The 26,219-nt window shown below is 34.8% G+C and overlaps 2 protein-coding genes across 5 annotated transcripts in view; both read right to left on the bottom strand.

Moving 5' to 3' along the window:
• The window catches only part of LOC126848990 (uncharacterized), a 69,450-nt gene extending 43,755 nt beyond the window's left edge, over positions 1 to 25,695 (bottom strand). Inside the window, exons 1-4 of one of the 3 annotated variants that reach the window (XM_050590424.1) lie at positions 25,616 to 25,695; positions 24,728 to 24,974; positions 21,995 to 23,011; positions 17,144 to 17,353 (exon numbers count right to left, since the gene is read on the bottom strand). In XM_050590424.1, coding sequence (XP_050446381.1) covers positions 17,144 to 17,171 — 28 coding nt within the window. In that variant the 5' untranslated portion in view covers positions 17,172 to 17,353; positions 21,995 to 23,011; positions 24,728 to 24,974; positions 25,616 to 25,695. The other 2 variants (XM_050590423.1, XM_050590425.1) reach the window with 2 other exon arrangements.
• Positions 1 to 26,219, bottom strand: part of LOC126848989 (kynurenine/alpha-aminoadipate aminotransferase, mitochondrial-like) — a 307,625-nt gene that overhangs the window by 55,510 nt on the left and 225,896 nt on the right. The gene's annotated exons all lie outside the window — the stretch shown is intronic.

Here is a 26,219-nt window from a genome sequence, read left to right as displayed (position 1 = left end):
GTTATGGAACTGGATGCAGGTGTTTTAGATTCCCGCGAGACATTCCGGAACCTGGTTATCCCTACAATCTCTCTCTCTCTCTCTCTCTCTCTCTCTCTCTCTCTCCCCTTGACTCTTGATACGTGGATCGGTGGGTATCATAAAATATGCCAACCGATACAATCCGCTTTTATTAAATCACCGCGGATATCTGTTTTCGTATATCTTCAGATGTACTGTATCGCGATATAAATACGGGTATATAAAAACGCAGAAGAAGAGAGAGTTTTCGAAAGTTTTATTTCTTTACTCCTAAAGGATTTATATCTTTATCGATAAATGTATATTGTTAAAGAAATATCTAATTAACTAACATTAGTAATTTATAATTTAATTCATAATTTATTAATTTTTTAATAATTTTTTCATAATTTATTAATTTATTAATTTTAATAATTGTAAAGCAAAAAATGATCTTTAATAAATTATGAATTTGGCGCTGCCATGCAAAACAATATTAAAAAATCCCGAATAGCGTAAAAAATTTCTAAAACTCTTCAAAAAGAAATTGTGACATTGTCTAAAGTTTTATTTATTAAATATGTATTGTATTTTTTTTTTTTTTTTGATTGTGCAAGAGAAAGATAGAACTTTTGAAACATGCTATTTAATTTTCTGATGTATACTTTGATTATCGGTTTCAATCCGAGAGGAAAATGACAAAAAGTTATTTCATAGATGACCGGGTATCGTCGAGCCACAGGTGAAGGACGAACAAGAGCCATGGAAATTAGTCTCACGAGTCTTCCGGCCGGACTTTCTCTGACAGGATATATATATATATATATTCGCGAAAATCACATTTGAGGAATTAGATGCATCAATAGCGCAAATATAATTTCATATAGTTTTGAGAAAAATTAGCTGAAAAAGTAAAAATTATGTAATTTTTGTACATTTAATACAAAGTATGTTTGAAGTAAGAAAAGAAAAGGATGAATTTTATTTAATTTTATTTAGTCATTCATAATATTTGGGTTCACCGTATAGGAGAGCATTCAAGATTTCTAAAGTAAAGTTTACGCGTATAACAGTATAAGTCGGCTTATACTGCATTTAACTTATTAATGTACATGAAAATTACAAGTACGTTACATAACCGGAATATTCCACTAGTGTTGTATCCTTCTTCTACACAAAGTGATACGGATTAATTATTCAATTTGATAAGTGAAATAATATTTCTTGCAGAAAACTGAGTGAGATCGCACTTTTGAAAAGAGAGAGAAATAAAAATAATTTGACAAATTAATATCTTATAAGAACATTGAAAAGCAATAAAAATAGAATAACATAAAGATAATTAATGTTAATAAAGATAATAATATCAAGTGTTAAAATATATCATATGGGTTGGATCTTTTGAGAAATAAGTTAATATTCAAATTTTCTGGCGATTATTACATCGAACATTCTGTGCGGATAGGATGATATTTTAAAGATATTCTCGGCACGTTTTCGCTAAAGTACGAACGATGGGAAAACACTTGCAATGAGAAAAGTACGAATAAAAAAAAAGTGAATATAAAATGCACATTATACGGCTTTCGAAGAGAGAAAAAGATTAAAGAAATGACTTTTCCTAAATGTGCATCACGACATAATTATGTTTCCGCCAGTTTATAATTAAATTATTTAATCATAATCTATTATATGTTCATGGCGCTTGCATTAAAACATTGTATAAACCATATTCGAAAATCGAGTACCTTAATTATAATAAAAATATTTGAATGCTTTATCAGAGAGAAAAAGGGAGAAAGATATATATCGTTATATATCGCGCACTTATATATAAATACTCATTATATTATAAAAACAATAAATTAATTAAGAGCATTATTATTTTTCTATTGCGCCAAAGTTGAAATGATGAATCAATGATGCTCTACGAGCACCAAAGTGTGAGGGAGTTCCTTTCAATTCCTTTTCCGTCCTTCAACTTTGGATCCTTGGATTTCGTAATGTAATGCATCACTGATATAACTATAGCACCAAGTATGTTATACGTCAAAAATAATAATGGGCCACATGAGCTATCCCTGTAATCTGTGAACTTTCAACCGTGCGTGTGCGTGCGCCGCGCCGCGCCGCGCGATTACTTTATACAGGGCTGCTTATTATCGAGCGAAGCGCGAACACGGCTCGGGAGGCATACATTCGCTGCTGGCGAGCGGATTCCGTAATGACATGCCGCGTCGTATATAAACTGGGACATCTAATTATACTCGAGGGCCCGCCACTCGCGCGCGGACAGCGCGACGTTGAACCCCGTCCCTGGAAGATGATCCTACTCGCTTTCTCCATTTTCAGAGAGAAACACGTGACGAAATATCCTTGTCGAGGATCACTGCCAAGTGCGATGACGTGTGCTTTCGAGTGGCAAAAAAGGATGAGAGAAGCTCGGCGTCAAAAATTATCCCTTAGGACGTTTAATATTGGCCTGGAACGGCTGCCCAGAAATACCCACTTCCCCTTAATATTAATAATCATTTTATTAAAAAGAAATATTTTTTTCTCTCTTCAATATTATTTTTATCCTTTTCCCAGAGAGTATAGAATTCAATTCAAAGTATTTGGCATTTCATTACCATGGGCAATGAAAAACAATATTGCATCTTGGGAGTTAAAGCAGCCAGTGTTATCGTTTTCACCCTCTCTGCTCACGCGATACTAAATTCACCAATATTGATATAGCCTTAAAACTTCCTCGATTACGTAGAATATTTCGAAGTCAGGATGCAACCTTGCGGTTTCCACATAAAATATATAGGCGATCTTTTTCTTAGTAAAAACTGTCAAGATTATTTTTAATAAGTTCTTAATTTAATTAAAATCTGAAGCGTACGCGTAATGTACAAATTGATATTGGAAAAAAATTTAATTAAAATTAATTAACAATAAGATTTTTGTTCGTCAAAGCTTTACAATTTATACGCGGAGATAACATTAATGACAAGTGTGTTTTTTTTTTGTTTTTTGGGGTTGTGCAAATGTACGTGATTCTCCAGTTTGCAAATGAGACATCTAGAATTTCGCAAATATTTGTACGTACAAATTTCACTCTCGGAGAATGGGAGTGCGTCATTTAAATGGGACAACAAACCGGCGAGAGATACGCTGTTTGAGCGATGCGTATTATACGCTCGTGCGAGGGGAAACATGAAAGATTTAGCGTGCAGTTTCTCGGGGCAGTTACGAGACGGAACAATTTATTAACGTCCGCGTATATGGCTTTTGACGTTTGATGTTTTCCTGTTTGGGATTTTTTGTTTACACATACACATACACCGATACACACATTAATACACGCACACATGTCTCGTCGATTCAATTATCGTTGGTTCGCAATACTGGGATAAAAATTTAATTTTCGCAACTCTGCAGCCTCGTCCCTCTCCTTGCCGGAGACTCTCTCGCTCTATGTAACACATTTCGCGCCGGCACATCTCGTATTCCTCGTATCCCCATTCCGTTCAAAACTATGCGAGCGACAATAAATTACCTCGAAATGAGCAGTAATATCGCCATAATTTCGCACACTTCATGCTCTCCAGGTATTGACCCTCCCGGCGCTAAATTCGTAGGGATTAATTGCCGCAATACTAACGTCGGTACAAGAAGTTGAATCCGCATATGTTGCATTAAATTTGTGTACTCTAATTGTAATTGTGGTATTCAATAACTTGATCTTCATTTTCAATTTATCTAGCAAATTTAAAATTGATTTTTATCACATTTATTATAACAATTATAAGCGATTAGAAAATAAGAGTCTTTATGAATCAAGAAATGCAAATAAATAGATATTATTCAATATTAATTTAAGACTTGTTAAATAATATATATGTATATATATATATATATATATATAATGATGACATTTGAACATTTGAGCAATAAACTTTCTTTGATATCGTAGAAAAATCGACTCTCGATTTGTTTCCTTCGATTGTTCTGCTTCATGGTAAGGTAACTTCTGGTTTGTTGCAAGTGTCTGAATAAATTCTCGATAATTCCGAACGATCCTGCTCCCAAAATAGCAGCTTAGGCAATGGTTTCCCAAGAGAGATTTTATGTTACATTAGCCGGTTGTAGTTCGTGCAAATGGCGCCTTTTCGCTTCGCGCGATTTTACTATTATATATGTACCTACGTTGAAGATATATCTGCAGAACGAAAAATGTTTACGCTTCTCGTTCAAGATTGACTTGATAAGATTGACTTCCGACATTGGTGCCGGAATTAAAAAATATCTTTATAATTATTCCAAATAGTAATAATTTACACAAATAAAATATAATAATAAAGTATATTATTTTCATCAAAGATAAATTGTTTCATTATTGTACAAAATAGACAGATGTAAGAAAAAGAAAATATATGTTTGTTATACAAAAGTGTTTCTATTATAAAATATTTATAAAGATTGATTTTAATTTTGTATATTATTATATTTTTAAAAGTATTACATTATTTATGTTGTTTGAAAGCCACAATAGTTTAGTTAAAATATTTTATGTATATTAAAAACAAAGAGAATGAACGTGCTTGCATCTCATTGAGTCATAAAATACGAAGTATTGTATATGGGACTGATACTTAAGCACGCGCCCTGATAATTTCTCTCTCTCTCTCTCTCTCTCTCTGCGACAAAACAAAGCTACGTCCGTGCTGTAATTTTTTTGCGGATTAAACGAAACAGGGGAGAAAAGGCTTTTAGCCTTTTAACTAGTTGTCAGCCGTCTGGAAAATTATGGCTCAGAATTATTTGTAGCGTCTTTTACAATCCATTCTTTGCACATTTTCAAGTCAATTAGTGACTCAGCATTTAACAAATTCGTCAGTTTTTCGAAGAATTTAAAACATTTATTTTCAATTTTTTGAAAAAGTTTATTTTATATCTAAAGTATCTCTGAGCGTTATTATTATTTCTCGAAGAACTTCGCCGTTACGGTTGTACAGAGTGCCATTATAAACGAGAAATGCGTTGCATCTTGCATTATGTTTACACAGACAAATTCGAGAACTCGCATTTCGCACGATTTATGGAAGCGAAAAAAAAACCCGCACTTTTATAACACAGAAAAGTTGCGGAGATAATACTGTACATTATGCAAATTTCTTTTTTTTTTTTTTTTTACTTAATATGTAATAATCGTGGCTATACTTAAGTAAAGTATTCAAGAATAAATAATATTTTATTTTAATATAACAACAGCGTTTATAATCGTGGAATTATATCATTTACGAAATAAAATTTAACCGTAATATTGATTAATTGCAATTCAAGCTCGCGACTGCTCAGTTAAACTATCATACCTAATTAACGTATTATTTATATGAGTAAATTAATGTAATATCTCTCGATGATTATATGCCGCTTTTTATTAAATTTCAATTACGCAAGTTGACGATGCAATGTACATTAATTAACGAAAACTTATCATCATCTCCATAATATATAATACATAATTAATCGACGTTATCGAGAGTATGGAATATTCATTTGTCAAATTAAAATATAAAAGTTTGTTTATGATTTTAAAACTTTATAAAATTTTAAATGATTAATAATGTCAGTATGTAAAATTTTAGGCAATACAAAATACATGATATGATAAAAAAATATTATGTAATAAAAATGCTAAATTTTTATTATACTTTAGAAAACATTAATGACTTTGCCAATTCCTGTAAGCATTTATTAAAAGTTATTATCAAGTAAACACGAGTTGTACAAATTATTTGCGTCATTGCGAGGAAAAATATCTTGCATGTTGCAAGTGTGTATGTGGATCGTAACTGTTATAGTATCGTTAAGATTTTATGAGGTAACGAAGAAACAGGCTTAAACGATAGCGATAGCAGTGGCAATAATGATGGTGTTATATATTGACAATCTTTTGTTTTATTTAAAGTTTAATTAAGACAAGCATGAAATCACAATTATATTATTAAATTTGATTTATTACGCTATTGTTTTAGAATTTACAAATTAATTTATTTATATGAAAGAAAGTGTTATATTTTGATTTTGCGCAAAAAATTGTGTAAAAAAAACGTGATATCAGATCGAATCTATCCAATCATGAGAAATTCATGGAAACGGATTAAATTTAGTTGAATATTTCTCGCAAAAATAACGACAGTATTTTCCGAGAATAGAGATTTATCTCGTATAATCCACTGAAATAAAATACAACTCGTCTGAGAAGCTTATCGATCAAAACTGTATAGTAGCAAATAGATGGAGGAATGTGATAAATGTATATACTTCTGCTATACAAAGGATAAGTCAGGCGATCCATTATGAGATAATATCTCGCAGCAAATCTCAAAAGAAGCAAACTAACTAAATGCATTTTTTTCTGTATTAACTTACTCACGCAAAATCCAGTAATTAAAAGGAATTTCTGAGATATGGAAAATCCGGTTGAAAGCGTTCGACGATCACAAACTCGGTAGAAAAAAAAAAAATTCAACTACAAGCAATTTAACAGTTGAGGATTATCAACGAGAAATGATAATCGTTTTGGTCCATTTAGGATCCATCCCGCGGGTTAAACGCCGGGGAAAACCTTGTAGTTCAAGTGCTAAAACGATTGAAGAAACGAACCCGAGTAGAAGGAGATATAGTCGGCGTTATCGTCCGAAAAAGCCGAGGATGATGGTTGGTGCGCGAAGGAACTCGTATATTAAGCTGGAAAGTTCTGACACGGCAGACTACTTTCGGACTCCTACGGCCTCCAATCGTGTTCGAGCAAATAAATTGTCGTGCCACTACACTTCGTAGTTGGCCACAAAATCGTAAGTTATTTTGCCTACGACGATCCTTGCGAGCAAATTTACATTTTATGCGGTTAAAAAAAAAAAGAATGATGCGATATGTATTCAGCGATAAAATATAAAGTTTCGCGATCTCGCTACTCCCTCAGATTGCATTTGAAATGTCGATTTGCGCGGGATTCTCTTCCTGGATCGAAATGAAATATTCCATTCGCGAAATATTAAACGGAAAAAATTCATGTTTCAAATCCATTAGCCTTTCTGTTTCATTGTAACGTGTATCGATCCGCGATACAAAAGCGCGGTTAATCTACGTCCTATTCCGCTTGTCGACCAAGTTTGCCATTTATCGTAGACCGGGAATTTAAATTCAAATGACTTTCTGGGTCACCTTGGAAGAACGGAAGTACGATGTCGGCAACACGATGCCATTTTGTTGGTGGCACTCTCTTCTACGGTTTTCGCATCGGCTTACTCCCATTCCGTCATTGTCCATTAATACGTTCGGGAACGGTCATTGGGTCCGGCCGATCCCGTTGCCTTCCCGTTCTTATATTCCTTGTTCTCCATGATCCTTTCATTGCGCAATGGATTTAAGAGGAGAACCTCGAAGTGAGCTTTAAGACGGCTTATTGCGACGGCCGACGTGAAAAGAATCGAGTGGCTCGTGACGAGGCGAGAAAAAGGAGCAGAGCGGAGCACAAGGCGAAATAAAGGCGAATACTCTAATATTTTCTGCCTGCTAATATTTCATATTTCCGTAAGATTGCACCGTTTTAAAGGGAGATAATATATAAATGAATATATATATTAGATTTTTTTCTACATATAAACGATCATTGCTGTACAAATAAAATTTTGAGGAATCTCCTTTGCCAACAAATATTAAATGTATGAGAATTAATAATAATCGATTTGTAAAAATACTTATAACAGAAACATACGTTAATTATTAATTAATTAATATTATTATATAATTATCTATTCATTTATATTATTTCATAATCGTGAATAATCTGTGTTAAACGAAATTAACGACGGTATTTTCTTGCTTTTATCGCTGCAATTAAAATTTTAATAAAATTCCATAACTGTGCCTTTACAGAGCGATGATATGAGTAATAAAATGAACACTGAAACGGTGCAAATATTGATTAAAACCTCTTGAAACTTAATTTATTTTAAAATAAAATTAAAATATAGTGGACAGAAAAGAAGAGAAAAGAAAGAGATAGATAGATAGATAGATAGATAGATAGATAGATAGATAGATAGATAGATAGATAGATAGATAGATAGATAGATAGATAGATAGATAGATAGATAGATAGATAGATAGAGAGAGAGAGAGAGAGAGAGAGAGAGAGAGAGAGAGAGAGAGAGAGAGAGAGAGAGAGGAGTATTCATGTCCGTTAGTATGCCTCTAATTAACATGACCTATTAAACACTTTCACAAGCATGGAAAATATCACGTGACATAGTCTGCTACATCATCTCGCTTATTTGATTATTACTATATTTAAATTATCATTTAAACAACTAATTCTTCACAAATTGGCAAAACATTTGGGAAATATTATATTATTAATTCTGTTTCATATACACACACGTATTCTATAATTAATATACGTAATAATAGTATGTTAAATACGTTTAATGTAAATGCTGTACAAAGAGTATTCTGAGAATTATAATAAAACCGAGAAGAAAATTTTATCATAAAAAGAAAAACTATGTAGAGTACATAGCTTTTTGTATAAAAGTATAATTTCAAAAAAGCAGGTTTTGGAAAATGAAAAATCTCAACAAAAGATCCCGTATTCAACGCGTGGCTAATTTATTTAAAGGCTCATTCGTGGGAATCAGAATCGACCTCGTAGGAGTAGAATTACTTCTATTCGAGCTGTTAGGAATAATGCAAGTAATGAGAGAGAGAGAACAATAAGAAAAAGATAGACTGCACTGCGGAAGACTCAATAATGTACTTTTCTGGTAGAGCTTATTTATCTCAGCGTAGCGTCGCATCTAATATACTGATTTAATAATAATAGATAATCTTTAATGCAGCATCCAATTGCAATGAGGTAAGCAATCTCGTGAATGAAGTGATACACATACAAGTCTGTTTATCCGTAATATTTAATATCAATATATTAGAGCCATATTATCTCCGAGTCGTTAGAACTCTGTATGTAATGTTCATATTTGCGATATGTATTTCATTTGAAAATTTCGCAAGTCGTCCTATAAATTAGCTAAATTAATATCATCACATATATCGAGTTACTCTTGACTCTGCGCTCGCTACCTCAAATATCCTTAAGGGAATTATGCAGAAACGGGGAAACCATTTCTATCTGCCTTTCTGTCTGTGCCGCTATCATTTTCCCATTCTAAATCACATTTGAGCCGACATTGAATTCTGCTACCATAACGCTTATCTATCAAACCACCACTATCTTGTGCTCTATCAGATTTTGTGGAAAGATATCTTTATAGATTTTGCTACCGCGTTCCCGTCCACATTTCTTCCTGAGATTAAAAAGACAGAAATAGACAAGAGAAAAAGAGGAGAAAAGTGGAAAAAAAAAAGATTATAAGGAGGTGATGCGAATGAGAATGAGGAAGAGCGACATGAGAAGCATTGTGTAGTGGCCAGACGATCTTTTCGAAGCAGAAGAGAGTCAGGGGTATCGCGATGTATTTTTAACGCGGCTTATCTGGCCGGAGACGAGCAACGACTAAACAACGTACGGGGGGGGAGGGGGAGGGAGAGGGCTGATTTAAAAGCCTCAGTGACTCTCAATTCGCATATCATGCCCGGGCGAAACTGGACAAGTTATTGTAAAAATATAATCTGCAGTTCTAGCTTTAGGCAGCATTTTTCACATGTATTTATGTTCTTAGGTAAATTTCTGGCTATAACCATATTATTATATAAAATATTAATTTTACTAAATATTCTTTTGCACCTCTAATTATTATCGCAAATTACGGCGAGCTAGAAGCGAGCTTTCTCGTTTAAAATTCTATCTAACGATGCGTCGGCTGCTAAAAATAATATTGACACACGGTAGCTAATAGCGCGTTAATATCGCTATAACATTTTAATTCGACAGCTGATGTGTGCCGGAGTCGAATTTCTGTTTTAGTTTCTACTTTGGACTATATATACGATCGGACCCTGAAATCTCGCTGATGACTCCGATGATAAAATTTGAAAAAAAAAATTCGGAACATCTCTTCTATATTAATCTTCAAACTATATGTAAACAGAGCAATGTCGTAATAATAATTTTTTAGATAGATACCTGTACCAAGTGTGAATTAAATAAAATTTAAATTGCATATGCGCGAATTAACGCGATTTGTCTCAATTGCTTCCAATTTCAATATATTTGATCATATAATTATTATTTCATCATATAATTTTTATAGGTACACATATTTTAAATAATTTTATCTCTAATAAATTCTGATTAACTCTGCTTAATATACGGAGAGCGAAAACTAAAATTATTTTAATCTTTTTAAAATTATTTTTAATTATCTGCGTTAATAAACTTCAACATGCGGCATTTTGGCAACGTGCAAACAAGACTGAATTATCTATGTATTAATTCTATGCGCGAGAATATATACATTTGTTTATAATTAAACGGCTTAGTTTCAGTTTATGGTACTCACCACATCCTGTGTAAAGTTAACGTGATTAATAGATTGCTGCATTTCCCGCAATGTGCATTAAATTTGATCAATATTCCCAATATTGTCAATAAAACGAATATGGATGACGAAGTAAGCTCCATCGTAAACCTTAATTGTGATTGTCACAACGCGCAGTCGACAAACAATCGAAATCTCGTTTCCTGAATTCCTACCCGACCTGATTCGACAGTGACAAATTTGGACGATTCCAATAACTTTTGCCCTAACGATTTAATGATTGTTTTTGGCTATTTTTCGGAGAAAGAAGCGTGAGGGGTCGCGACAACAATATTTTTTTATCAATACAATTACGTTACAGAAGAATGAGAAACTTGGTAAAAGATTCGAGGAGAACTAAACTAAAATAAAACTTAAACTTCTAGTTCTTGTCATCTCAAAAATATCTTCGATAATTATTCTCGCATTACAACGTTCAAGTTATAACATAATCTTTACACAAATATTTGGATTATATATTTCAACTTGTGCGCTTGTTTTGATGCTAAGAGATTTTCCGCGTGTATAAGAGGCCGGGGTTTCTTCATAAGGAATATTAATTGAAAGTTATAACGTGATAATTAAGTCGAGAAGTTTGACAACTTTAAATAACTTTGCGGTAGGCTAAAGGAATTTCTTCCCAACAGAGAAAGATCCCTTTAGTAATTAAGACACCTTTTATCAGGATAATCAGGAATGTTCAATAAATATTCAAAATAAAATAGATTATGCCTGTTTAATTATTTTACTTTAAAAATAAATAGTCGTGTAATTTATAACAATAACAAATTCAGAAATATGACCCGATTTTTAATAAGATAGCCTTGCAATTTATTTCTTCTCAAAGTTTTATATTCATGATAGAATAATAATATTTATTATGCAAGAAAATAGAGCTGACAAAATTAAATAATAAAAATTCTCTAACTAGATGATGATAACATTCGATCGTAATTGTCGAAAATTGGCTTGCAATAACAGCATTTGAAAGGAATGACGTGTTACGGATCGTTTAACACGTCGTTGCACTTGACAACTGAAGCAACGTTTTCTTTTTTTCTATTTTTTATTCTATTGTTCGCTTGCTCTTTTCGGAATCGCTTTACGAGTAGGATTTTTGGTAAATCCGTTTGACGACACATCGTGTGTAGAAGAGAAAGACGAGTTTGCCGGTCCATTATCGACAAATTTCACGCCTCGTCGATCGTCTCGACGATCTCACTGTCGCATGCCCTTCGGCGAGGAACGGTTTTTCGGTTTCCTTTTAACGATCCGATGCACCTGAAGCCTCTTAGTTTATTTCCTTTATCAGATTTCCTAGCTCGCTTCTTTCCGTCGAGAAAGCCGAGTCGTATTTGATTCCCCGTTGACGATCTTCACCGCAATCCTTTTTTGTAATCTTCAAGAATTAAATGCAAGTTTTATATTTTTTAAACAATTTTTTTCTTTTATGTCATAATACGTGGCGTATGCGACTTAATAAAAGTGAGGACTTTAATTTACGAAAATAGGATTTCCATATTTATATAATTTTACTACATAGTTGTGAGTCGGAAAACAATATCTCAAAATACTGACCAGTAGAGGTAGACCGTAGGTATTATTGTTATACGTTCTATTCTTTCAGTATGGACAGTCCAACAATCGCATACATCTATCCGTTCTATATTTAAATATTCTATTTTGGGAATTCATAGTCCAATGGAGTATTAAAATATGCAAAAAATTATGAAAGCTTGCTTCTTCTCTTAGACATTAAAAATAGATATTTTTTTTATTATATCCCGCGTTTCTTGTTTCACATTATTTATTTATATATGTTACTTTAATCTCTTTAAAAATGTAGAAAATTATACGTATATGTGCAGGTATATTATAGAATAATATTAATGTATTATTTGAGATATTAGTTCGCCTAGAATGCTAAACACGAACGTATGTTTTACATGGACTATATTAGTTATCTTCAGATTCAGGATAACAATGCGAAATTACGGTGCTTGATTTATGTCGATTATTGCTATTATGAAACATGCAAAAAAAAAAAAATAAATAAACGCGAGAAATCTATGTACAACCGCAGCTGCACGATCGAGTGATGTTCCATGAAAAAAAAAAGAAAAAGAAAAAGAAAAAGAAAAATAATGCATCGAAGAGAGTGCTTAATCTCATCGTAGAATCCATTAATCGTCCGCAAACGAATGAAAAGAGATACTCGAGCACATTTCTCGGGTTGCAAGATCGGTCATAAAAAAAATCAAGCGGGAATTGAGATGCGCATTTACGTAAACGGGGAGAGCCGCATATGGCACTGAAATGATACTGAGAAACTTCCACTTGCGACTCGAGCACTTGGTTCGTAAAATTGAGATATCATTCACAGCATGATTCTGTATTCGAGATTGAAAGATTTGCAAGTAAATGAATCGTGCGAGGCACAACGTGTGTTTAATCTCTGAAAAGATTATTGATTATACTCTAAGATACACTCGCAGAGATTGCTCTCTCCTCTCTCTCTCCCTTTCTCTCTCTCTCTTTCTGAAAAACAAACTTCTAAAAATATACGCTCGTTGAAAGAGGTAACCGTTAAAAAATATGCGAACGCAATGATTCTTAAAAGACTAAAATGAGATTTTTCAAAAGTTCTCTCTATAATTGAAACGTCGAATTCCAGACATAGCCAGACGAATGGGTTAGATAGATAGAATAAACTTCTCGCTGATCAATATTGCACGGAATTTTCCGGCTCTGATCTACGCTAGAACATTTTACGTAATTGCTAGCCTCGCTGTTAATTTCCTAGACAGCTGAGCGATATGATCGATGAGCGCGATGAAAGAAAGCTCATGAATTTCACTATGGGGATTATTATCGAGAAATGATTTTAATGCTCGGTCTAATAACATTGTCCCGCCACAAATTTCATCAATCGATATCAAGTCGATTGAACTTCCAATGGTGTAATCATAGCTTCGATATCATTTTCTTTGCCGTATCATCGCGACAATGGTTTTCAATTATTTCAATAATGTTATATGTCATCGTAAAATAATCTAATTGAACAAGAGACACAGACGTACTCGTTTTGCTTCGTTTGCTTGAGATTATATTACTCTCTACTTCCTCATTTCTCTTAGCTTGGCCATTTTTATCAAATCTCACATGGTTTCTCGATGATTTTAAATTTAATTTATGACTCGTACGAGCAATATCGCGCGCGAAGATATGTTTAAATTATTTAGATATTTCTTTCTCAGATAGAAGTGACTAACTGCGTCTTTGCGTCGAGCTCGGAGACTAGGATAAGTTCGAGAAGTCTGTGTGCTTCTACAACTTCATAGATTTCATAAGTAGATTACATACCCTATTTGCGATATATCCCGCGATCAATAGAGAGAGTAAACACGACCTCGCGGCAAGATGGGAAAATTCAAACTATAATCTAACTGTTGAAGATAATAGGAGTTTTGTCCGTGCTCCACTTTTTTTCCTTCGTGTGAATTTATTGGATTCGTTGATGCGCAGAATGGGTAGAATACGCGATAATTTATTGACATCTGGCCTCGCTAGTCTGATGTAAAAACATTATTGCATCTATAATTGCTTTGGTGCTCAGTGATTTTATTTATAGATAAACCGATGTATGTGTTTCAATATTTACGTGCATTTTAACGGAAAACCGACGGGGTTTTAAAAATATGTAAGTAGATTAAAATGCGCTGATAATAATATTACACCTTAGTCACGCCCTTGTTAATCCTTCCTTAATGGACATCATTTCCATAGAACAAATTCAATTTATAGTTGCATACAAATTAAAGCCATATTATTAATTTTCATGTCACGCGAATTCATGCTAATACTTCTTTAAAGCCTTTGGTCTCTAACCGCGCTCGTTCCGCATTAAAATATCACGCGATCAAAATATATTATTTCATTTTATAATACATAAATAATATCTTTTATGATGTAATTCCTTTTAATATCATATAAAGTATTAAAAATTTGTTTATATTAAAGATAATTATAAAGCCGCAAGTTTAAAAAGAAAAAATTAAATTAAAAAATATATGTGAATATAGTGATAAAGATAAAAAAAAATTGAAAAGAGTAATAAAAAAAAAAAAAATAAAATAAAATAAAAGCTCGCAGAAAAATATTTGCATGTCTGCGCTCATTATTCGTTACATTAAACAAATAAACAAACGTTCGATCACGATAGATATCATTCGTACACACATACACGCTCTTCGTACATTCACATATACACTCGTACATATGTCGTCCATACAAATATTAAATTTTACGGCCACAGTATCCATGCTTGGCCCGTATAATAGAAATCGTTTTTCGCTAATTCGTATGCGAAACTCGTCTGCAAACGCGTTTGCCATACGGACTGTCGATTTGCATACAACGGATATTCGCTCGTGGTGTTCCGGGGCGCCGAATTTGCAAACCTCTCCACGCGCCGAACTTCGGATCCGAAAGGAGCTTTTTGCACTGTCAATTCCACAGGTACCTACCCTCTCTCGTGGGTACGCGCAGTTTCAATACACGGTGTGTCGTTGGACGATCGATACCGGGATGAGGGCGGGGAGGAGGAGAGAGACAAATGGAACGTGGATGAACACGCAAGCCCGCATGGAGAAAAGCTACTACGCTCGTGAGAACACGAAGAAATCGGTATTCGGAAGCATTTACGACGAGATATTTCGGTGTAGGGATTGCGGCAAACACACATGCGTGTTTATCTCTCTGAATTATTTAAATCGTTGAAATGTATTCGCTCGATGATTGATCAGATTAGTCTTCAGAGAATAGCTTGAAGAAACGAGAGCATGCTTTAGATTGCTTGAGAAATAGATAAAGGAATTTCTCCGATCGATTCTCTCTTTCTCTCTCTCTTGTCAAGTCTTATTCGATGATTCCATTCTTATTAAAGGATTCGTGATCGCATCGATAAATAGGCAGAGTCATTATTATCGTATATCCATATCATTGCAATAACAGCAGCAAGAAAATATAAATACCAAAGTTCAAGAGGAGATCGCGTCGGGGCAAGAATAAAGCAGCGTTAAGGGATCGCCCTGGACACCTTCCCACGAGAACAACCGCGGTAAATAAAGGCGAAAGGGGACAAATGGCGGTTAGTGGAAGCTGCAGGCCGTATCGAGTCAATATGCATGGCAACTACTAGAAGAACAATGAGTCCTAAATATCTTTGCCTCGATGTTGATCTCTAGTCATCTGCCTTCCTTCTTTCCAATCGTCCTCTAATATTTGTTGACAATATTGCGATCCTTCTCCTGTTGACAACATTAAGATAGATCCTTTCTTCGAGTAGATAATTCGGCTCATATCAATGATTCATATCATGAGAATTTCGAGAAAACTGACACACTACGTATAATAAAATATCATACCAGTCTTTTAAGATAATCGGTTATAAATAAAAAAAGGGATAGGGATGGTATTAATTAGAGAATTATGAGGAACATAATATGTGATAAAATTGTTAATAATATAAAATCCTCTTTCCTTTCGTGTTATGCTTAAATGTAACTAACGGAATAAAAAATATATTTCTGATGATTATCAGAGATTATCTCTTTTACAATCGTGTTTTAAAATCTCTTTTAAAATTCGACCACATCTCCCATTAAATTTCGGTTGGTCGAAAGAACAGTAAGCATGAGTGTCGAATTATTTTGGCACGAAGTGTAGATAACGTCGACGTTTATTCAGATGTAAAAGCACCGGCGTTTCACTTGTGCATCGGATTTTCCTATCTGCGGTTTCTCCCTGTTCAACAAAGAGAAACTTTTGAGCGAATAAACTCGCGGATTTCTCGTATATATTATATTGTAAGGCTTGTGGATATGTATTTTTGCAATATTTCGTCATAAATATTTATTAACGTATCTATTTTAAATCTAATATGTATTATAAAATTCTCCTCTCGATTCACGAACGTGCGCTTCGCTTTTCGCTGTGCGTGAAGGTAAGTGATCATCGTTCAAATAACCATATGATCAAATATAGTGCGTACACAATGACGAAAGACCTTCTTTTGTTACATTAGCTATATTAGCCGCAAAATGGAATCGGGAGCGATGGAAGATAAAGGATCGGCCAATATCGTTCTAGTAACATACTTACTACGCCAATATTCCAACGATTTTATCTCGTGTATGCACGCTACATATCTTCCTCTATATCTCTAATTAAAAAACTTTTTCAGCAAATAGCGTGTTTTGATATCTAATGTAGACTTCGCGATAAGCAATTTCAAATTCTACTTTAATGTAGACTTTGAGATAAGCAGTTCTAAATGCTATCTAAAATTATTATGGTTTGCTGAAAACTCTTTTTCTACAGCGCTTAATAATGTAATAGCGATTTAATTTCCGCTGTCTTTTCTTCTTTTTATCTTTCAGACGAAAGACGAATTCAACGTATTTTATATAATTGATTTAACGGACCTAAACTTGACACTTTTTTTTTTATTTTTTTTTTTTGAAAAGATATTTGAAAAGTCTCTGTAGATTTATGTGTGCGCAGAAGACTCGCTATTCTGTAACGGAAATAACGAGGTATTTTGATCGTACCTCGTTTCGTGGATATGACGGTCGGCATCGATGTGAGCTACGACGGGATGCCAGCTCTATCAGTGGCAGTGATAGCCCACAACCGAGTCTCGTTCCTCTTCGTGGACCTCGTCGTCGTCGTCGTCGTCTTCGGGACGAGCCACTAACCTGGTAGTCATCTCCGTGACGACGGCCAGTCCGTCATCGTCCAACAACCGACGTATGTATGATCTAAAGGCACACAACAGAGCATTCCTTTTCCTCTCTAAACGTAAGCGTAGCTAAATATATTTATCGATCAATATTGTAATGGATTACTTAATATGAAATACGAATAACAGTTATTTTTAGGTACTCTGCCTTTTAGAAATGTCTGATTAATAATGAAAATCGTTTCTGTAATATTCATATAAAAATGGACAATGTGATTCATTGTCTGATAATTATAACAATTTTTGTACGTTCGATTGACCGATTGACCCCACGCTCGCAGATGAATCGTGATTACATCAATTGTTTTATCAACAGTTTTTTTATAGTGATATTTCATATTTAATAATTTATTCGAACCCAATTACACATTCTATGAAAATAAAAAAATGTCACTTTCACGAGATCGGATAGTTTGTCGTAACAATACGTGAATATGCAAAGAAACTCAGCATCACTGAGTAAATTTTTTCGAAGAAGATAAGAAGCAGGTTTCTTTAATTATAAAGATGATATGCTTACGTGAGATTTTATCTACTTAGTAAACATAAAGTAGGTTACCACTCATTTTATTCTATCAAACTTTAAGAGAGAGAGAGAGAGAGAGTTCGACATCTACAATGCATTGCCGGGTTTAAGGTGAAAAGGTTTTTTACCGCGACCGAGAACAAAAGTTTTACTAGTGCTTCAAGCGTTAAACCCTATAATGACAATTTCTTGTTCGCTTATGAAGTTAGAATCAACTTTTTACTACAAGCAGAGGCTAAAATGGCCGCTCGGCTCGCCATATGTTCGGCTCGCATCTTGCTCTTATTAGTTCTTTTTTTTTTACAAAGGAAGAGAAAGGTAATATTTGTTGCATAGAAATTAGACATATTTTCCTATATTCAACAAAAATGATTTTGCCAATATTTTAATTTATAAACTAGATTTAATATTTTTATAAATAATAATATGTATTTTTTCTGACACAACATATGCACACAGAAAATATATACATATGTATGCTGATTAATATTCATGATTATCTGAAAGAATATTAATCAATTTATTGTATATAATTGTGCAATATATTTAAAAAAAAAAAAAACAAATCTTCAAATTAACGCAATTTCTTAATAATATTTTTGTGGAAGATAAATTATTGAAATAATTAGAAAGAGTGGATGAATCATTATATATTTATAAAGATACGCCTGCAAGCAGCGAGCATTACTTTCTATTGATAGAAATATCATGAAATAGTAACTGACCGAGATTACACACCCACAGATATAATGCAACATCGCACACATGTTGCTGCATCAAAGTTTAACCAAAGTTGTAAAGTGACAAACATGCTGTTATTGTCTATTATTACAGTTATTATACAGTACAATTGTTAAATGGTTATCTCTGAGTGCGCTCACGAAGCTATAACATCAGTTTAGGAAAGCGATTCTGTCAAAAGACAAAGATATATTCGGCCTCTCCTTGTACGGTTCTATCCGCGTATATGGTATGCAATATTTTATATATGAATACCCTGTATATATAAAGTATTATAATTTTTGTACATGCTATATTAAAGCTAGAAACTTCAAATATTATAAATTGGAAAGAGTACGAATTTATATAAAATGCATAATATAAAATAATAAAATATAATTGTGTTCTATTTTTCATAAATGTTGGATATGCGCTTGCTCAATATGATGAGAATATTATCTTTTTTCTTTATTTGAAGCATCAATGAAATATAATATAAAGACTTAATTCAGCGAAATAGGCGCGATGGCTCAGTAAGCTCGAATATACCAGGCACGGCAGAAATGTCATCGAAAATTTTTGTGTCGCGGCAGAAATTGCATTCCTCCCCCGCCCTTCCAGATCTGCGATCTTCCACGGCCATTTCAATTTCGCGGGTATTCCCAGCTGTGGGAGATACGATCGATTGACGCGTCATAGAAAAATAGCAGCATGCGATTCACAAATTTTCCCATCTGTGCGTTCGACATTTCGTAACAAGTTATGTCAGATGAACATTCCATTTATGTCGGATTAACGTTCGCTCGTAATTTCGCGAACGAAAATGACGACACCCTCCCTAAGACAACACATGTCCCTAAAGGACGTGAAAAAAAAAATGACTTGAAGACGTCTTATCACGCTTCAGACTTCTTTAAGATGCCTTTTGACCTTTTTGTATTATCTGTAGGGACGCTAAAAAGAAAACCAAGATCTTGGATATAAATGTTAGTGACATGTAATATCTCTGTATCATCGCGTTTAGTACTTCTCATCAAAATTTTCAACTATTATGTTTTTGAGTGTTTTTGACCACTATAAAATTGATTCAAATAAATAATTAAATAATTATAAATAATTATAAATAATTAAAATTTTTATTGTCTATGTGTGTTAACACATGGATTGAAAAGCAATATTATTTCTCTATTATTTGTTATTAGTCTCCGTACGTAATTTTTTCTCGAGATTCTTCATTTTCTGTGATATCGTTGTAACCATCGCTATACAAGAAAATGTATGTAAACTACGTGCTGTGCATTCCCGTACAGAGCAGCAGAGTTTAATAAAACAGATGCATAACTCTGTAGGTATTACGAATTGATATTTGAACATATATTCACATATTCACAGCGAGAAGGAGATGACAATGATGGTGCAATCACGGCAATTCAATGTTGCAAATATTAAAATCTGGTTATGGCTTCGTATGTTGGCGATAAAGTGTGCGATAAAGAAGCGATACGAAATCTGTGTGGATTCTATCGCGTAAAATTCTTCAGATAGAAATCGTTCAATCTTGTGCCAACGCTGATCTCAAACAGCGTTTCATTTAATAAGTGATTTTTTGGCAATTGTTCCATGTAACGATAGAATGTAAAAGATGGGAAGGGAAAGAATGAGGTGAAGTAAATAAATTATTTGATCAATTTTATGATAAGTTTAAAATCAATTTCTTCAAACTCGAAAACTTTATGGAAGACAAACAAATTTTCATTATTAAATATTTTTTTCAAAAATTAAATATAAATGAAATTTCTTCAAATTAAATTTAATCGAAGAAGAAAACTATTTATTTGTCAAGGCTTGATTTTTCAAAATCTTTTAACTTTCAAACTTGTAATTGATGTTCTTAAGTCTGTAAAAATATTTTTCTTACAATTAATCTATCTTCTATAAGAATATTTTTAAAAAACATCAGAACATTTCTTGTTATTTTAACATCATATAATCGCATATATGTGTATAGTAGTTATATTCTTAATTCTGGTTTTTTATGACTTCTTTTTTCGACCTTTCTTTGTTGAAACTGATACAATTTCATACATATTTCATGCCGATTCAATTACTAACAACTGAGATGTTACTATCTGAGACACATCTTACGCAGACTTTTCTTAATAAATTTTGCAAAGGGTATCAAGAATGTTCATATAGGGTTAGTCGTAAGAGGTGCCGAGAGGATAGTCCCACGAAATCACTATCATCTGTCTTCCCGAAAAGTAAATCATCATCTTCTCTCAGATGATGATACGATCTATGTCATTACATTAAATTATATCATTTACGAAAAATCATGACAAATATTAAATATTAATTATTATCGGATATTATTGTTTCAAAATTATTAAAATAATTATATTATTTATATTACATACACCGAGAAGATTCTTGACTGGCATAATATATAATCTCACAAAAGGACGAGAGATATATGTCTATCATTTTTGCATAGATAATAAAATTAAAAAACGTAAATTCATATTTCGTTAGTGCAGGATGCCTATATTAAATCTTTTTAACCAATAAATTCTTTGCCACCTGCAATAAATCTCAATAATCTGTTTTCAATAAATTTTAAAAGCAAACCGCGCAATATCTATTTACTTTTAAATATGTTAAAAAGATTTATTTAGCAAAGAATATACAACATCATAGGAATAAGTAACATGAGACAGCTATTAATTCCATGTGCTTTTTGTTGTACGTGGATTTAGAAAATATTGCCGTTTATTAATGTTTTCAATGTTTGTCTTTATATATATATATATATATATATATATATATATATATATATATATAAAAGATAAAAACATTTATTTTAAAACATTTTGGCGACTAAATATCTCGGAATATAAATTTGTTGCACGGTTATTGAATGAAAAAAAGCCGGAGCTCCATTGAAGGAAAAATCCTAAGCAGATAGAATTGTGTGCGATGTATTATAATATTTATTGAGAGAATTTCTTTTGTTTTGAAAAATTAAAAGATCTCTTCAAAAATTTCATATTTAACCATTATCAGTTACTAGGCAACTATTTTTCTCCTTTTACATCACACGATAATATTTTTTTACTAAATAAGAAGTCTTTGATATGATAATGTGAAAGCAAATATAATTCATACATAATGCTTATAATACTTTGTTATTTGAAGGTAAATTTATAGGCAAAGAGTGTTCTATGTAACTTGAAATTATTCATTAATTTTTATATCAAAGAATATACTAATTTATTTTTTTTTCGCAAAGTCAAATTTTAATTTTAATTTAATTAATTTAATTAAATAATATTTATTACGCAAGTAATTATTAGACACTATTTGTAGATACATCATTAAAAATTTCCTTAAAAATTTTTAATTTGATTAACATACCTTTTGCTATTCCTCAGGATGTTCCGCCAGATTGTCTCATCGTTCGACGGTATCTGCCGATGATACCGATTCGTTCAGATAGCCTTGCACGCAAGCATCTGGTATGAAAGGTGGACAACTCGAGCGATTCGAAGAGACAGTCGCGGGTATCACCGCACGAAAGATATCTTTGAGTTTCCCCGTGTTTCTTTCTTTTTTTTTTCTTCTCTCTCGGATGAACACACACACACGCGCGCACACGCGATCACCCAGCCTCGTCCTTCAGGAAACGGTACCGTACCAGGGGCACAGGCTTGTACCACCCTCGGTACCGGGTCTTTTCGAGGCTCTATTGCCGGAAATCTCTTTCCACGTCGTTGGGGTCACATACATGCCACAAAAGATTTCGGGGATGGATGTCGACTCGAAATCACCTCCTGCGACGACATCAGCGAAAGGTACGTGTCTTCTCTCGAGTCGTGTCTCGCCGGGGACACTTATTCTCCGCGGATGACATAGTAAGCGCTTTTGCAATAATTTTCTTCGTCGAGAACGGGATCTCTCGTATAATGCGTGAACTTAAACGGAAGTACGTCGCGCTTAGCTCGACCGGACGCATGCCGGGATCTTGTCCCGTTGGAGACGGTTGAGTCAACAGATTCGAGCCTCGCCGACCCCGCCGTCCTCGCGGGTATCCGTACCCCCGCAATCTCTCGTCATGCCACCCAGTTCCTCCGCGGCCTCAGGACGCTCTTCTTCTGGCTCTTCGTCGTATTCGCCGGATCCGCATTACCAGAATCATGCTTCCATTCTTCGCGTGTTTGTCAGTCTCCGTTGATTATCTTCCTTCCGCGTATACTCGACGTGAGACTTGAAGGAGTCGGGAAATCAGCTCCTGCCCGCATCCTTTGTCGGAGACAGGTACGTGTTTCTCATACTTTCTACTGCCAGTTAACTTGGAAGTCTTTGAGCGCTTGCAGCGAAATATCAATACTCTCGGTAACGGAGCGAGCTGAACTGGAGGAGGTAGAACCGGAGCTGAAAGCAGAATCTCGCCGTTTGATCGCACTCAATACTTGTCACTTGGAAATCACTTTATGGTTCACGCCTCGCTTGCCGAACACTCCATTTTCACTCAATATTTTTTCATCATCCTTGTTTACAGAGTAACAGATAGAAAACGAGAGAAAAGATCGCAATAATCTATTTCTTTTATCGAAAAATTCATTTCTTTAATCATTTTTTTGAACGACAAAAAAATGCTTAAATACAATTAAAACGCGACTTGCGGAGGAAAGAAAGGCAGAGCGAAAATTAAATAAGCAATCACATACATCGGGAAAGAAGAAATAAGGAAGGGGGGGGGGGAAAGGTGATAAGTGCATATCGATCTCTCCGAAGAATGTTTCATTATTCGACAACATTGAAGAGCACTCTGAGGAATTTCGTCCATTACAGACCGGAAATTTCTAATAAATTCTCCAGTTTCCTTCTCTTTATCGCAGCAAACTCTCGAAACGAGCCACGGCCCATGAATTACTGATGCGTTTGCATATCGACGTGAGCGAAACGTCGAAACGAAACGTGTATTTTTGGAAGCGCCCGCTGCTCTATGCGGGGCATCGCATGCACAACTCCGCTATACAATGGAATACTTAAGCGAGTGTGTAAGTCACCGAGTATAGCACCTCGTAGAAATACCTCGTAGCTATTCAAATTCCCACTACGCTCCCTCTCCACGGGATGTATGTCTTCGATTATACACGTATATCCCGCTCTATCATACCCGTGCGATACACACTTGGCATTTAGAGAGAGTCCGATTGTCTATAAGATAAACATTTCTCTCTTCCGTAAGTAATAACTGTGGTGGAGCTAGTTGCTGGAATGCCAGCAATTGATATTTTGTCGAATATAATATGCACATTTTGTGGAATAAACATGTCTCAAGAATGAAGAATATATACACTCGTTTGAAGAGTAGATTTTGCCTCGCAATCAATTATCGAAATTATTATAGAATCGCGAGTGATCTTTTTTTATTGGAGCGAAACAGAAATACACGGACACTCTTACGGTGTGAAAATTTACACCGCTTCGACGTCAGGCGGCAGAAAAGCTGGGAAAGGCAACCGTCACGGTTTCTGCATAACGAACAGCTGGCGAGGGCTTTCTATCAATTCCGGCTGTCGGCTGTTGGAAATAAACGTATATATTCGCGCGTATTTTGGCGAATGAAAATGGGGGTGTCAAAAGAGTGAAAGATCGGCGGATGTGCAGAAGCGTGAACACCCGGGATTGGATTGTTTTACAATACAGCCATTTGTATAGATTATCACAGCTACAGTACATGTTACGGATCCACGAGATACGCAATCACACAGGATACACCTATATCGAGACGAATGCAATAAAACAATGGATAAAACGAAATATTACGCACATTAGACGAGAATAATACCAACGATTTTCTCACTCCGAAAGCGATCCGCGTAATCCCGACTTCTGTAATTTTTCCTCAATAATTTTCTTCTAGAAACGTAAAAGAAGAAAAAAACAAAGTTGTTTAAAGTATTCCTAACATCTCGTTGTGGAGAGAAAAAGGATTGAAATTTAGTTGATATTATTTTCATTCTTTTCTCTTGTTTTCTATCTCAATATATTATAATTTATGATTTATATTTTTATATTAATCCGTAATTTAAATCAATGTAATTCTTATCTCTTCTTCTTTATATTTTTATCTTTATTTACCATTATTTATTGTTTCGTGGTTAATGTTTCTTTCTTCTAGATCACGCGAAGAAATGAGAGTCTGATTTTCTCTTTGCTTTCTATACTGTATCACGTTGATTTCTTTTCGATGATATTCGCAATCTTCACGATTCGCACAACAAGCTTTTCTCTTCCATTTTAATTTTTTTTTTTTTTTTCAACGAATTTTTTTCAAACAGAATTTTTCACGTTGCACCTTATAAGATATTTGCATCTCGCTCCATATCTAGGAGAAAACATAGACTGTTATAAGTCAAGATTTCGCTACTCGAGCTACTCCGATCTTTCAGATATTATTGACGCTCATTCTCTCTCTCTCTCTCTCTCTCTTTGCCTCCATCTTCAATCAAATATTATCTCTCTCTCTCCCATCCTGCTTTTCCGCGCGTGTTCTCTCAACTTTTAAATCCCACTTTAAATATTAATCACCAGTAATTTTTCCCTCACAACCCCTTTATCACTCGCAATCTATGCCCTTCGCCTCGCTATTCACACTGATATCGCGGCAAAACGCACGAAAATTTCCCCTCCCCTCCCGCGTACCCTCTTACCCCCTTTCTTTCGCGATTATCACCATCCCCTCCGTCCATATCGCCCACCACCGATTTTATTCGCCAGCGGACGAACCTGCCATTCTCGCAACGAGGCCGAGATGGAGACAGACAGCAGAGGAGAGACGAGGCGAAGCGAAGCGAGAAAGAAACGCGCGCACGCACACCTACCACTTACATACACATACGCACGTCAAGACAGAAAGAGAGAGAGAGAGAGAGAGAGAGAGGGAACGTGTGTGTGTGTGTGTGTGTGTGTGTGTGTGCGAGATAGACAGAGAGAAGAGAGAGATCCACTCGCAGGAAGTGTGCTTACGGCACGAAGTCGCGCGCTCCACTGAGCTATCAGCGGGCATGCGTCCGCGTAGTAACCGGTAGCCCGCTACGGGCTTTCCCTGTCGTATTTTCCAACCCCCGCGCGTCTTGGCGGCGCGGCCACCTCTTCCGAGAGCAGCAGCCGCCGTCACCTCCACCACCACCACCACCACCACCATCACCGCCAGCACACCCCTGTGCTTCGAACCCACGGTCCGCCGGAGCGTCGTGCGCGCGCGTTCACCTGCGTGCGGGATGCAACAGATGCACCGGACGCGAGTCCTCCGACCCGGGGGTGCGGTGCATGTATGAGCTGCACGCTGCACAGTTACGGAACCGTCGAGCCTGTTACACAATCGAACGTAACGAGGAATAAAAAAAATTAAAAGAGAGAGAGAGAGAGAGAGAGAGAGAGAGAGAGATGAAAGAGAGGACATCGATTTATCGTATAGCGGGTTATCTTTAGAAGATAGCGGACCACGTCAGAATCGCTGCCTCTCTTCGTTCGTTGTGTCAGTTGACTTTTGTTTCTGTCTCCTTCTCTCTCTCTCTCTCTCTCTCTCTCTCTCTCTCTCGCTCTCTCGCTCTCTATTGGGAAAATAATA

This window comes from Cataglyphis hispanica, chromosome 4 (genome assembly GCF_021464435.1).
Source record: "Cataglyphis hispanica isolate Lineage 1 chromosome 4, ULB_Chis1_1.0, whole genome shotgun sequence".
NCBI classification, from domain to species: Eukaryota; Metazoa; Arthropoda; class Insecta; order Hymenoptera; family Formicidae; genus Cataglyphis; species Cataglyphis hispanica.
The sequence above is the reverse complement of the archived record's forward strand: the minus strand, read 5'-3'. Positions and strand labels throughout refer to the sequence as shown.